General features: G+C 38.4%; 1 protein-coding gene across 1 annotated transcript in view; it reads left to right on the top strand.

Annotated features, from left to right (window-relative positions):
• The window catches only part of LOC105367678 (uncharacterized), a 32171-nt gene extending 19494 nt beyond the window's left edge, over positions 1-12677 (top strand). The window contains exons 2-5 of the mRNA XM_011506446.1: positions 3401-3764; positions 8174-8562; positions 10295-10944; positions 11721-12677. Coding sequence (XP_011504748.1) covers positions 3401-3764; positions 8174-8562; positions 10295-10944; positions 11721-12347 — 2030 coding nt within the window. The 3' untranslated portion in view covers positions 12348-12677. The remainder of the gene's footprint in view (positions 1-3400; positions 3765-8173; positions 8563-10294; positions 10945-11720) is intronic.
• The last annotated feature ends 3811 nt before the right edge of the window (positions 12678-16488 follow it).

Genomic DNA, 16488 nt, shown 5'->3' with positions numbered 1-16488 from the left:
GCGAAAATAAGCAATAATTTTGCAATAAATTTTAAGCGACGTGGATCGTTAGAAAAATCATAGCATCTGTAAGACACGGCGACTGACGGCGGATGAAAGTGAGCGATACATATAAAAGAAAAAAGATAAGGAATAATATAGGGACAAAAAGAAAATCGATGCCAAAACGGCTCTACTTCTTCAGCCCGTGCAGGTTTTAAAAGACACTTCATTCGAAACTCACCGTATAATTTCGCGAGCTAACGCTTTCTCCGTACGCGGGAGTCGGCATGGTTGGAGACACGGGTAGCAGGGAGTAGTGGAGGACCCGGCAGGGGGGAGAGCCGAGGGGGAGATGAGCTGGTAGGAAGTAAAGAGTGAGGAGAAACGACAAGGGCGGTAAAAATAAATAACGACATAACGGCAAATTTGCGCACCCGATGCACCTCGAGTGCGCCTTGCGTCCTCCACTTTTTCTCCCTCTACTTTTTTTTCTCCATCGACTTCTGCTCCACTTGGAACGCCGTTCCCGCAGCGCACTTCCGCTTCTCGCAATTTTTCTCTTCACCTCGTCTTTAACGCCCTCTCTCCTCTCTCTTTAACGCGCGCGCGCGCGCGCGCACACACACACACACACAGAGAGACAGACAGACAGATAGACACACACACACAAACATAAGCTCAGCCGTTCTTTTTCCGTTTTCTCAAGCTCCTCTTGTGCACTCTTTGGTCTTTGCTGATTGTATTTTCCGGTCTTTTCCTACGACAGGGAATGAGGAAGGGACGGGTTTGCGGTGCAATGCCTCTGATTGAGTTTTAATTGTTGTGCTGCGCCGGGCGCGCGCGCGTAATCATAATTTCAGCCTAGGATCGTGGAAATACCACGCGTGAGATTTTTCATGCTTGCGCGACTCTTTATTAGAAGAATCATAAATATGCATAATTTTGTATTTACAGTTTTGTCTAATGTATGGAGTCCAAAGCATTATTACAATGTATCATCGCTCAATTGTGAATGCAATTGCATTATCATGGCTTTTGTGCATTACACTTAGAGTAAAAATTATAAGTAGGCAAGATATTTGTATTGTGGCATCACATTGCATTAGAGTTTCGTTATTGTGATGCTAATTAATACGATCATTTTTAAATGATTGCTTATCCGTAATTTGGAATATATTAGAAGGAAAAAATTCTATAGGCTGTGAAGAGATTTGCCAACAAAATGTGGAAACGAAAACGCGCGTAAAGCTATTGTTTGTGCAATCGACTCGTGTTCTTAACTTCGCTTAGATATTCTTAACATAATAGTTAAACTAATATTATAATGAGTGAATTAACAGTACAACAGTTAGAGTAAAGCTAACAGTGAAAAGTGTGACTTGACAAATTATAGCTCATCATAAGTCGGATGCACAAATTTCGAAATTCTATACTGATTAGGAAATCAAAAGACAATGATGAATAACAAAAAAAAAAAAAAAAAAAAAAAAAAAAAAAAATGTATAAAAATATATAAAAAAATTACATTATTAAGAAAGAGATTATTGATGAAAATGCATTAAATTCGTATTGTTACAATGAAATGATTTATTCGGCATAGATGATGTACGGTTAAAAATAACGCAAGCAGCTGGTGAAAGCTAACGTTATTTCACATCAATTTTCAATTTTTACCGATGCTTACAAATATTCCTAACTTGAAAACTATTACAATAGTTAACGAAAAATTTCTTTAGTGCGTATATTTATTAATATAAAATTCTTAATATATTACATGCTCTGAAAAACTTAAGATTTTGATGTTTTAAACATGAAATGTATTAACAACTGAGCATAAAAATGTTAATAAAATAATGGACACGAATGAAAAAAATCTTATCGAAGTTATTGTAGTAATTGTAAACTGTAAAAATACGATGATTATAAATAAACTCGAGATTTCCCAAAAATTCGAGATATAAAGAAATTTGTATCTATATTGACTGGAAAAATGCTCAACCACCCGCAATACATAATAATAATAATTATAACTCTCTCTCTCTCTCTCTCTCTCTCTCTCTCTCTCTCTCTCTCTCTCTCTCCCTATCCCTCATAATTATCTCGATTTCCTCTTTTCATCATACGTTATAAATAACTAAAGATATGGAATTAACATCGCTGGCAAAGATCTTATACCGTGTTAATGCGTGAGCACATGTTATCAGTGTAGTAAAGTAACGACATTCGCCATTTTATCGACGGTACTTTACATGTATAACGACAATCGATTGTCTTATCTGTTAATGCCTACGTAAGCCGTAACGCGCATGCTCAAAGTAGAGACTAATCCAAAAATGAAACGTGACTTCGTGTACTGAGTATTTACCATAAATGTGTCTCCTCTTCGTGACGGAACGAGCGCTTTAAGGGGCTTTGTGCACGAAAAAAAAATTTGCCTTCGGATCCCTCGTGCAAATATTCAGTTCAATAAGCAAGTCAAAATTTCTCAATTCTCTTCCCGCAACGAAGATCGGATGAATGAGTTTTCTCCGAAACTTCTTTAATCACGGAACAATCATGTAAATGCTGCTAAAACGAAAACTTAAAGCATAAGATAGGAGAGTCGATTTCGCAAATAACTTTTTAAATAAAATTCTATTTCATTCATAGTTAGATTATTATTTACTAATAGATTTGCTGATTCAAGATTGACAATTGCCTTTCTTAACCTTCCACCAATTATACACGCCATCATATTCGATCATAATAACGGCATAGCATTAAGAAAATACATCAAACAAATTATTATTCAACTATTACATTTTAACTTGCAGAATGTAGGTATATGTCATGAAAAATTCTTAAAAGCCGGAATATTCGTATGTAAATTCCTTTGGTAGATATGAGCTTTTTACACAGTAGCTATCATCCATCGTTAACACAACAGCGTCCGTACCTTTAATTTCACGACTCTTGATGAAGACAGGATACTTGCATAGAGATGCGAGAATTTCCATAACTTGTTCCTCGATATAGGCGGCATCGACGTACATTTACGGCGATTATTATGAAATGTCAAATACGCGCTCGAACGAGAATTGGCTACATTGGCTCTCGTGGCCGTTGATCACGCGTGGATTATCAGCTCTCGCAATCACGAGTCGAAACGATTATAAATAGAGTAACGCACGCGTGTTAAATTAGAAAATAGCCAAAAAGTCCTGGAACGACTGGCCTACCAATCATCAACCGGGACCATCATTAATATTCGAGGAACAATGCTCGTCGTGCAGAGGCCATTATCACGCTCGAGCCAATTGGCTGCCACGACTAATCGAGAGCGGCGGTAGAACAATGGGGCAGAGAAGCCGAGCCATTCCCTGGGCCCGGCTGAGAAAATCCCATCGAGCTAATCCAAGCGACGATCCGTTTGTTTCAGGCGAGGGCTGCGTCGAGAAGCCCGTGTCGACGCTCTGGCGCAATTACGTCAGCAGCAGTCGACCCGACGTGTCGATGAGGCTTACGGTGACGAACGGCGGCTTGACCGCCACGACCAAAGACCACGGGCTCACGGAGTACTGGGCCCACCGTGTCACCTACTGCACCGCGCCCGCCTCCCATCCTCGCCTCTTCGTCTGGGTCTACAGGCACGAGGGCCGGCGACTAAGGCCCGAGCTCAGGTGTCACGCGGCCCTCTGCTCGAAGGAGTCGACCGCGAGGAGACTCGCCACCGTGCTGAACGCGAGACTCCAGCAGGCGCTACTCGAGTTCCGGAGGGACAAGGTCTCGAAGCAGAACGCCAGGTAAGCTACTCCTTTTACATAAATTCGATATATTAACCGCCGCGCTCCACCGAATGGTTTTAAAGCTCCGATGGCTTATTCAAAATCTTATTCAAAAAGCATAGTGCATCTCATAAATCAGGCTGATCAAATTATCTAATCGAATAAAATGATAAAGCAATGTTTAATGCAACTCGCCCTGATTGCTTAATAATGGGCAATTAGTGTTTGCCGAATTGCATGGAGCTCGTGAATGAGCTCGTGAATTTCGAACGACAAAGACAACGACCCCGTCGGCATTCTCACAATGACATTTGCTCGATTCGAGGAAATATCGATAGCGCGATTATGTGAGATTTTCTCAGGAGCTTTTACGCGTAAGAAAAAACATAGGTTGTTTATCGTGTGATTCTGTGGATTAAAATTGTCGCCATTTTTTGTTTTGTAGTTCTTATTTGTCAATTGAAAAAAAAAAAGAAAAAAAAGCCACTTAAGCGAGTGCGCCAGATCGAGTGCGTCCAGGCAAATTTTTTCAGATTTTTTGCTCCCCGGTTATGATACACGTGCTGCCGGTACATTTTTATAAACTATATATGTGTAAAAAAAATTGTTTAATAAAAACGGTAACTCGTTTTAGTCTATTGAATATTATAATTTAATGCTAATGTGAGGAGATTAGTCGTTTGCTGGAGATTCAAAATTTATAAAATATTGGAATTGATTAATTAAAAGTTCTTACATAAGAATACTTTGCATTCCGAAATGATTATTTGAAAGAAGCATCAAATGCTTCGAAAAACCGTGTAAGCTACGATCGATTACATAAAATCGACACGAGCGGTTTTCTAGTTGACAATCATCCAATTCAGCCCTTTAAAGATGAATTTTGCAAGATCAACGAAAAAAGAATAAAAAAAAAAACGTCGATCAAGTGATATAAGCAAACTCGTCGATTAAATAACAAATGAATAATTAATATTATTAAAAAACAGTCATTTATCACAAAATATATATTGATAAAAGCTGATATTTTTCGTTTTACGAAACAAATATTGTAATGACATGTCGTCTATACATACCTATGCAATATATGGAAATACGTACAAGCACGCACACACAATTCAGTACGGAAAGAATTTAACAAACACTGATTATCCACAAGATTATCGAATTACGTTGTGTTTAATGACATTTCCAAAGTTAATAAATCTTAATTAATTATTATTATGTATGTCACTAAGTCTTGGGAATTCCGTTTATATAATGGCATGCCAATTAAATTAATATTACAAAACAATCAAATTAATGTATATGCATATAAAATTTATAATCTTTAGTGGAAACGCCTTAAAGAAAGATTTTCAAAATATATTACGATTTAATCGTTATAACGTTGAATTATCGCAAAATTATCTGAGAATACAATTACTATATTAATTATAATTAATTTAATAATATTATCGTAATAAAGAAAAGGGGGGAACATATTAAAAATAATTAATAACGATATATAAAAATTATTGAATTACAATACAGGTATAACTAATCATAAATTATGACGCGATTGTTGATATAATGAATAGTGGATTAAAGGAAATAATTTTTAGAAAATGTATAAATTAGTCGAAACGTGTAAATATAAGTAATAGGTAAGTTTTGGGTATTAGGTATTTAAAGTAAAGAAGCAAAGATTTACAAAAATTTATCTTATAGCAATTCACTATGTTTAATAAAATTGATAATTAATGGTATTGTTTAATGAAAAAGTAGCTACAACGTTAGTTTATATTAAATTTAACTTTTAATATTATATTGCGACGCAAAGATTCGTTTGGTATTATTTCAATATTATGGCATTATTATAATTTTCATAATCACGAAATCGGAATTACACTTTTTCCATGAAAGTTTTATTTATTAATAATGCAAGATTATTTTTTTTTTGTAATCACAAATGTTACTTATTTCCGCGACTAAAGTATATTGGAAATGATGCCGGGAAAATTTTTAAATATTGTTTTGCCTGAAACTGCAATTTATATTTTTAAGAAAATTTTCACTCTCATTTCGAGCTCCATCGAACAGTGTTAGTAGCAGTTTCCTCTCAAAGACACACAAAGGCTTGTTATTTAAACATAACCACCATTAAAAGGAATTTAAATTTATTTTTACGCACTGTCAAATTGATAGAATGATTAGTCGAAAAATTACATCGCCAACATTGGAATCCCCAAGGAATATAAAAAAATCATGGAATTTCTCATTCGATTGCATTGAATTCACATATTCAACTTTTTATGGCCTAATAATCATCGTTCTTGAACTTATTTTGACAAAGTCAAATATAATCATTGACTTTGCAATCATAAACTGAAATTTCAATGAAAATAAGAAAATTGAAACACAAGCTAAAATAAATGACGTATTTACGATCTTTTTTTCTATTTGAACAGTGTACCGGTTTTTGATCAATTATCTATTATGTAGCATAAGATTTTAAATTTCAGTTTCAGTTGAAAAAGATGAATAATCTTTCGAGAATTCAACCAGTCAAGGTTAATAGAGTCGTCAAATTCCTGTAGAAAATCATAATCGACTCAATAATGAGAAAATCAGTGCTGCCTTTCTTTACTTATATGATTTTTCAACTTATCGTTAATGTTCAAAAAATAAATTTGCCGCACACAACAATCGAATAAATATGGCGGGGGGGGGGGGGGGATTAGAAGAAATTACAATATAAAATGATTTCTGCGTAATATTTTCGAATACGGGCTTAAATCCAATAATCTTCACTATACATTTAATATTACAGGAATTTACGTATATCGATTGAGCGAAACTTGAATTTAAAGTTAAATCTTGCATGCAACAGGCGCGCATAGCTTAATTCAATGATAAATTAATATTCGTAAATAATTTTAAAGCAAGAAAAACAGCACCAAAAGAATTATCATAAAAATAAATTATAGGCTATTATTTAGCTTAAGAGCAATCGATAATTATAATATAAATAATCGCTTTCGTTTCTCCTCACAATTAACATAATATATTTTATTTTCATAAATCTTTTGCAAAATATTTTGATAAGTGTGTACTGCATTATTACTACATTACATGTACAATCCCACAATATTATACAATATTATAATAAAACTTTCGTTTTTAATGGCCTATCGCGATTTCACTTATCGGAAGCTGATAATGAATTCAAAGACATTTAATTTATTACTCGGGGCGAATGCTAAGAGAGAAATTTTGTTATTAATTATTAAAATTAATTATTACGTAATTTCGATTTTAACAATATATCACGGACAACATATTGACATGTTAAAATTAATCGTAAATTTGTAATCAACTACTATACGTTTTTATAAATACTCGTCGTACTCATTGTCATTTAAAATGCTTTGAAAATTTTTAAATTTTATAATAATTATTGGTCAATAATAAAGGCCTCGCTTTTATGGGAAATGGAGATGATTTCTATAGCTTCGTATTGTGCATAATATTGTATTATTATGAAAAATTTCGAAACAAAATTTCATAAACAATAAATAGTTTATATTCCTAGGTAATAATAAAGAAATGAAATTCCTTCGTTTCCGCTGATGGTGACGTACATATTGCAAAAATACGTCACATTTTCGTGAGAGTTTTCCTTTTATCCACCCTAGAGTTGCTTATACATACGCATACGGACACGTGATTTATTTGGCATTTAATCTTATTGAGCGAAACGATGCAAATGATAATTTACCGTTAATTTTATCGAGCACAATTATCTTATTTAAATGAATTTATTTTTTTATTTATTTCGTTAATTTTTGTTATTTTATTTTATTTTATTTTTTTTTTTTTAATAAGGGCTTCAAAAACCTCAAAGTATCGTACTAATATTTCCATAAGATTATACGAAACTTTTCAAATATTTAATTCCATATTAAATTATCGTCAAGATCCCTATTAGAAAGCGGTAATTTGAGCTCTTGGACGCTATTAGTGTGGCACTTTTTCCCATTCGCAATTATACAAACAGTAGCTTTCAGGCTAATAATATTTAGCTCGTTAATTCGACTTGTTGACGTTTTAATAATACAATGGGGTGACACTTTGTCGGCTGTGCAATCAATCGCTTATAACTAATATCATCAACGCAAGAGTCCAACATACGAGAGAATTAGGCCTTGTTGGCCGTACCGATAACTTAGTCACTGTCCCCCACCCCCTTGAGAATGTCTTGAGAATAACGAGGGCGCAACGAGTATGAAATTTCATTGGGTTCAGTCTTTGTTTAATGGATGGCCGTCGTTAGGAGACGGTTGGATTGATGGGCTGCAACTCAACCACCTCCCGAGGGACGTGCAAGACGAGCCGGCCCTACACCCTCCATCCTATCCCTCTAATGACCATGGGCTTCTTCGTAGGTTATCGCTGGCGAATGCGGTTTACGAGAATCCCTCGCTGCCCAGGCGCAAGATCCTCCTGAGCACGGGTGGCTCCAACTACCGGCCGCCCTTAGAGCGCTCTAAGAGCGCCCCGAAGCTCTCCGCGATCGAGGAGGACGCGGTCGCTGAAGAGATCGAGCAGCAGCGCTTTCTGGACGAGCTCCGCTCCCTCGAGCACGTGGCACGCACCTGGCAGGAGCAGGAGGGCTGGAGGCTTGCTAGGCTCCTCGACGCCCTCCACCGGGAGTCCTCGGACGAGAACGGCAGCATATCAAGCGGCTGCGAGACAGCGAGCACCGCCAACAGCGAGGAGCGGGTATCCAGCAGCGAGGACTCGCATTTGCCCCACGAGCCCGACCTACTTAACGGTAAGGCCGCGCCTTGGGTAATCGATACGCCCACACGGGCTTGGCGCTAGGGCCGACCCTGGCGCGGGGCCTCGAGCTCCACCGCCTCTTGGCCCCGATTTCCGGTTATGGTGCGCGGGTCGACAACGAAGGTCGCCATTTCGCATTGGACGTGCGCGTGCCTACGCTTCGCCGACGGCCGCTGAGACGTTCGCACGTTCCACCATAATCCGCCGATTCATAACAATTTACGCGGACGCGGAAGCCCATTTCGTATACGTCGCTTCCTAGCCACGTAGAAAATCGAATTTCCACCGCCTCGATCTGTAGAAATATGCAATCTCATTTTCATTAGCAATCTCCAGTCCAAAGCCAAAGTTCGAGCGCCTCTTTATTGAGTCTCATGATTCACCTCCCCCCCCCCCCCCCCACCACCACTCTGTCTCTCCCCCAGCGCCCGAAAACCCCTTCCCAAGCCCCTTCTCAAGCCCCTCGAGCCTCTCCCTCCAGACATCCAATACCATCCGAGTTTCTTTTAACCTTGCCGCGAAGGTCCCGATTCGCTACCGTCTCATTTCCACTCATCCTTTGTCCTACGATTCCCGTCCATGCGCTTCACAAGGAAGATCGACACTCCGCACCCCGTTAACGCGTTAATTAACAGTGCAGAATGTTAATGTTAATTGGTGGTGAGCTTTCGATTATCGAACTCGAATTCACCATAAGGTGTAACGTTGATTTTTTCATGGTGAAAGATTTCAAATTAATTAATCACCTTCTTTCGAGCGGTGATTACGATTATTCTGCCAATAATTAATTTATCGAGGTCGGGACGAAATTTCGAAATGCGAAAAAATACGAGCACAACGTTTGTACATTTATGCTAATGGCCAAGATAATAAAGATATCGTCTTCGTTAGAATTCATTTTTTCATACATGTAAATTCCGAATTTTCAAACTTAGTAACGAGCTCAACGACAAATTATCACGAAACGCTTATGCTATCCTTCCGATTTCTCTACAATTTGAATGAAAAATAGCCGTTACAAGCCGTTCCCGCGTAAATACATTATCGAGATCGAAGAAACATAATTCATTTACATTTTCCAGTTTTGTTTTCAAATTCAAGTTCAAAGCGTATATAATAATTCGCTCAGACGCGATTTATCAACGTTTTATCGAGCACTCCCTTCCCCTCCCCGATCCACGCCCTTCATCCCATTCACGCATCTTACTATACTTTATATTTATAGGTTATAAAAAATATTTACATAGAGTCACTGATATATTTACGGCTCATTTACGGCGATAAATAAAGGTGGCTGGTGGAAGGTTAGATGACACACGACTTTCATGTTGATTTTAAGTAACACGAAATATCGTGAACCGTACACTCATTGGCTCGTAGCTTATGTAAGAATGGCTATATAATCGCGAGAGTAAGCATTGAAAAATCTTAATCTATTAAGTAGTTGGATATGCGCATACGAACAAGCTGATATACAAGCCGTTGCAATTTGCATTTATTTTAATTTTTTTTAATTTTTAAATCAATGATAAATATGCGCTCGATGTAGAGTCCAAACTCTCTTAACGGCCCATACCGCTCCATGACACGTAAAAAAGAGAAAAAATAAATAAATAAATAAATAAATAAATAAACAAAAATCAAACATTAGCATCCGTGTGCGAAGGTGTCGCGAGAAACATTCGGGATTGATCGTTAAACATTGTATTGTCCTCAATCGACAGGTCAGCGGTTAAATTGCTCCAAGTCGAGTGTGACGACGCCGACGATGACATCGACGGCAACGACGCCGAAGACACCGACGCTGCCCATATCACCGCTCTGCAGTGCCGTCGGTATCCAGCAGTTGACGGGCCCTCGACGGAACTCCGAGGGCTCGCTGAACTTCATGAGCTGCGCTATCAGCCCGCGCTTCCGTAGGCGGAGCAGCCGCCAAACGCGTCGCCGCAATCGGAAGCTGCTGATGATGAGCGGAGGCTGCGGTAGCGGGGGCAGCGGCGGCAGCAGCCTCTCCCTCTCGCGTAGCGAGGGCGAGGAGTCGCTCGAGGACGAGGACGAGGACGAGGACGGGCTCATGATGCTCGAGGATGCGAGCGGCTCGCCCGCGGTCAGTGCCACCGCCAATTACTACGACTACGAGGACGTCGAGGACCTCCAAGAGATTGTCGACTTCCGACCCCACGGTGAAACAGTGCGGACGTCCTGTGGCGTCGTTGGTGGCGTTGGTGGCAGTAGCGGCTGTAGCAGCGGCGGCGGCGGCGGCGGTGGCAGCGGCGGTGGCAGCGGCGGATGCGGCGGCGGATTCAGCGGAGGTGGTGGTAGTGGTGGCTGCGGCGGAGGCGGCAGCGCCGGTCAAGTCGCAAATAGGCTGCAGGTGAGCGACCGGTCTCTTTCGCCACGGCTTTCGAAAGTTTCGCTCGAGGCGACGACGCCTTGGCCAACCAACCCTCCGATCGAAATGACCGATCGCCCGCTTTTGCTCGGGCAGTTTGCGCTAGGGGAAGAGGAGGAGCAAGAGGGGAGATTGAGGCGTTTGCAATTACATCTTAAATCTTACGCACTGGCAACTGGCAACGCCGAACCTGCGACCAAACCTCCTTCCTTCGAACTCCCAAGCCTCATATATCGAGGATAAATATTACGCGACGTATTGGCATTCAACCTTTCTCCACTTATCGTCTCGCGTGTACACTTTGCGTAATTGCGTCGGCTAGGCTTTCTATACATTGCACATCCATTACTCGATCGAGGCTTAAATTTGTGAATAACTAGCGAGTAATCGCGCCTCGCAATTCGTCGTCTTTTCCAATATTTCGTAACCGATGCTAATAATCGCCGAGGCGCATGAGGTGTGCATTGAGGTAGTACGACTTCGATACTCTCAAAGCATTCGACAAATAAGATAATAATAAAGGGAGATTTGTATAATAATCGCGTATTGACAATTTCAAATATTAAAGCATCGTTGACTTAATGCTGTCGTTAAGGCAGCTGCTGATCATTAAAATTACCGAATTTAATGCCCCTTTTTCTTCACCCCTCCGCCACCCCCACCACCACCCATTATTGAACCTCAATCGACTCTCGCAAACTGAATCGATAGTACTTTGTGGCTACTACTTCGAATTAATTAATTGTTCTTCGTTGCAGACGGAGAGTTACGCAGCCCTGATGGCGCGCCGTGACGAGGTGCGGAAGCTGATAAGCTGCCGACGAGCGTGCCCGGGTAGAGACGAGATCGACGCTTGCGTCAAGGACGAGGTGAGCTGCAGGACGTACGTGAGCCCAAAGACGCTGGCGTCGACGCCAGTGAGCTCGACGACGCCGGCATCGACGATGCCGACAGCGGTGGTGTTCCATACTCTAGGCTCTCTGGACGAGGAGGAGGCCGATAGTGACGAAAGCGGCTACGTCGAGGCCTCGCCCAAGAGCTCGATGGACCGTGCGGAGCTCAAGAGCCGCAAGGAGGAGCAGCTGGACAAAGAGCAGCAGCAACAGCAGCAGCCAACGACGACGTCGGCGATAGCTACGGAGGCTAACGAGGAAACGCCGACGAAGACTTCGGAGCACGCAGAATTCATCAAGTGTCCGATATCCGAAACGATCAAAAAGCTCGCGAACGCCTCGCTGAGAAGCTCAAAGGCAATGAGGGCGTCGACGGGGGCGCGAATCGAGGCCCTCGGCAAGTCAGTCGCCACTAAGCCAGAGATCGACGGCGAGTCGCCAAGCCTCGTCCAGAGGAAGCGACTCCTTGCCCAACAAGGCGTTACCGTCTGAGTGCGTGCGACGCGATGATTTCAATATCGTTTTTCCTTGGTTTGTTCGCTTTAGAGTGAAATTTGAGGTCGAGGAGCGAGACGCGAGGGATCGGTTGCACGGGATTCGTAGCTTTTGCGCCTTGGGGTTTCGTTGGTAAGGAGGAACTAATTTATGAATGTACCATCGAATCTGGAATGTTAATGTAGCGCGACTTTTCGAAAGGATATTTTGCTTGTTCTTAATAAGCGTAGTATTGTAATATTAGTACTTAAATGATGTCGAAAAGTCCGTGATTTTAATGCGTTTAGGATGTAAAATTGTGTGCAAACGGTTTGATTTTTTTTATGGCCTTGATAAATTATTTTAAATATAAGAAAGTACTGAGAAAATATTGTACGACACACAGAGGCACAAACAAACACAAACACAAACACAAACACACCCACCCACTCCCCCACGCACAAACAGGCACACACAAAATTATACGGTTGAAAGATAAAAGGGCGGCGGAACAGAATCACTTGTAAAAGCAGTATTACATTGCAGTACATTCCTATTTAATGTTAAAATTGCAATTTGGCATGTATCATTGTTTTAAAAATTGAGGATTAAAAATAATATCGCTTCCTCGATAAGATTTTGACGTTTTATATTATATCCATTAAATGATTATCAAGGTCCTATTATTTTATATCCATTTTAATATAAAGTGACACCAAAAAATTGTCTCAGCCTTTAAAGAGCCCTAAGTTACTTCTCACACGTTTACGTGGACATGTGCAACAAAAGATGGAAATAATGTAGTACGACTTGAATTTCACTCTAAAATATTTGGAAAAAGTGTACACCTCCTAGCTAGTTGAATGGAACAATTGCGTGTGAATAAAGTGTGCTTTAGTCGTCCGAGCTGAATTTTGTAATTATTTTAGCCATTTTATTTGTTATGCGTTTAAATAGAATGAAAAGTCTTTGTGACAGATTTTATTGTTTTACGGTGCATATGCATTATATAGAATTTTATGTGATGTGAATTTATTAATGAAATATATTGTTGTCCCATTTATATAATTACCTCGGTGTATATTGCAGAAACATTTATCGTTAGAGCAGCTTTTTTTTAGCTATGAAAGGATTTATTTCTGTATGAAAAATGTGTTTCTATTCATATAGACATTAAGGTCTGTGGTGGAAATGTTCTATTTATTAAGAAAGAAAATAAGAATACAATATTATAAAAATGTGCTTCAAGGATGTATTATTCTTCATCGATTCCTTAATGAATGTTACAATTAGTTTTTCATAGATTTTCATGAATATCAATGGAATTTATTTGCGAAACAATATTTCATATTAAATTTAATGTATTATATGATAATTTATCTATTTGTTTAAAGATCTTATTTTATATCCAAATACATGTGAGAAATCATAACGTTTGTTTTCGTAACTATTACATTTATTAACAAAAATAATCACTAAAGTACTTTAATGCAAAAAGTAGACGACGACTATGTCAGTGAAATTGTAAATATCTTATTAAAAATCTTCTATGTACTTCAAAACTGAAAAATAACTCGACGATAATGCTTAAGCACATGAAAATGTAAAATGTAAAATGTATGAGTATTTAACAGGTGCTTATAAAAGAAAGAATAGCATACAATTATATTTATATTCTTGAAAAATATGAAATATTTCAATTCAAGTGGTATCGACCATTTACTCGTGAATACTCGAAAATTTTGTGTTTATTTGTAAAATCTTGACTAACACCTATAGCAAGTATTATCAATCGATTAAAAATTTCGTTACATGTAAGATTATCAACGTAAAGGTCCCCGAAACATTTCCTCCACAAAGCTTAGAGGATATAATTTTTAGTAATGGCTTATAAAGGAGAGATTAGAGACAGTGTCAGATGAGCTTTTCCATGGACATTAATGTAACTCTACGAAAATTCGTAAAAGTGTTATCAATTTACTTTGTTGTATGTGTGTGCATATATATATATAATATATATATATATATATATATATATATATATATATATATATATATATATATATATAATATTTGTATATATGTGTATACATATATTATATATTATATATATATATATATACATATATTATATATATATATATATATATATATTTATATATATATAATATAATATATGTATATATGTGCATACATATATATATTATATATATATAATATATATATATATATATATATATATATATAATAGAATATATAGATATACGCAAACGAGATGGGAGCGAGACTGATAAACTGACTCGTTGCATGTTAATATTATTTATTGTTTTAAAAAATTATTTTCTATAACGTTGCAATTGCTATAGCATTATAGAAGAGATAGATAGATAGATAGATAGATAGATAGATAGATAGAGAGAGAGAGAGAGAGAGAGAGAGAGAGAGAGAGAGAGAGAGAGAGAGAGAGAGAGAGAGAGAAAAGTAAAAAGCTTCAATCGACCGATATTAAATGTGTTTTAACACGTATATGTACATAGTTATATAATGTATGTATGCAGGTATAATACGGCCGGATCAAAATTTTCAACTGGTGATCAGTGAAAAAGGCTTTTTAATGAATCAAACATGGTGCGAATTACAACCCGTTAAGAATAATAAACTATTATTAAATTATTCATTACGTGTTTTATTAATTACCATGTTACATCGATGATGAAGATTTTAATAAATAATTTTTTTTATATTGTAAATAATTTCAATCCTATTTAACGTATCGGCATTCACTGACGTGCACTGTTTATTCATTTATTATAGATTTTTAATAACTAGTTTCTCTAATGGAAATTGTACTCATAGCGCGTGTAAAAAGCCGCAAAGTATTAGGGAAAATGCCGTTTTGAGAATGTGCTTAAATTGTAAATGGAATCGTATGATTAAATGGCATATGATCGATCAGTCTCCAGGCATATCAGAAATTTTTTAATAAAATTTGGATTTAAAATAATGTGTTTTTAATGTCACGTAATGAACTTTAGCATTAATAGACCTTTATCACGTAAAATTGCTTGATTATTTAGTTATTAATGCGCCTTAACGACAGTTGTGGAGAGAAATTTTTTTGAAAAATTTACAACATAATATACCCACTCCCTTCCGTGTGGAACGCACATGAATTCTGTTAACCATTGGGAAAAGTCAGGTTACCGTATGATGGTAACAATGACCTCAGCATGGACGCTCCTCTCCTCCAGCATCGAGGCGTCCCTATCACGAGAGTACGTTGAGTCGCCACGGATTATGATAGATGGCGCAACGCAGTATCATATCGAGTCTCACACATGCCGAACGCTTGCGAAGAGGCGTGGAGGGGGATTAATAATAATAGCCGGTAGCTTTTAAACGCCGAACTTGGGTATTGGACGCATCAGCGGCAAGTGCGCGTCCTTAAATGAGCGAGCGAGCCAGGTTTTCTCCGTAATACTTTGCTAATGAGATCGATTGAACGACGGGGATTAGCGAAGATTGGCGAAGCTTATGAGATTATTGACTGGACTATTGGCGCGAATGTGACTCGATCGATTACACGCCCTGGCATGTGTATCCGTGAAATTTATTTATGATCAATTGTCAATCGACGCCCGCCTCTCCAGAAATACGAACGAACAGACAAACATAAAGATGGAGGAAAATAAACAAAAAATAAAAAAACAGGAAATTGGAGAAAGTTTGGGGCGAGGCAACGAACGACATTTATCTTTAATCTATAGATCTATAACTTTATATTATTTAACGATAGATCGATACCACCAGGGCTGCATTCGTTAACGAGGGAAAAATGTTATGAAAAATGTTAGGGGATGTACGTATCGACGTACCGTCCCTTTCTAACGTACTTGAATGACCGAATAATTTTGAGGTTCCGAAGGAGAGATAAAATGGGATGCAAACGAGTGTAGAGATGTATCGGCCATGTCTATATCACTTAGCAGGACCTAATCGCAGCCGATACTTCGTTCCATTAATTAAATTTCATTGATAATCTAATTATAGTACAAGCAGTGGAGAAAGTCGATTATTTTTAGGGAGTTCGAGGAAGGATGACGCTGCGATTTTTTGAGGCACTTTGATGCTAAATTATCGATCTTGACGATGATTCTCG

Source organism: Ceratosolen solmsi, unplaced genomic scaffold (genome assembly GCF_000503995.2).
Source record: "Ceratosolen solmsi marchali unplaced genomic scaffold, CerSol_1.0 scaffold7, whole genome shotgun sequence".
Lineage (NCBI taxonomy): Eukaryota > Metazoa > Arthropoda > Insecta > Hymenoptera > Agaonidae > Ceratosolen > Ceratosolen solmsi.
This window is presented reverse-complemented; position numbering and strand designations above follow the sequence as displayed.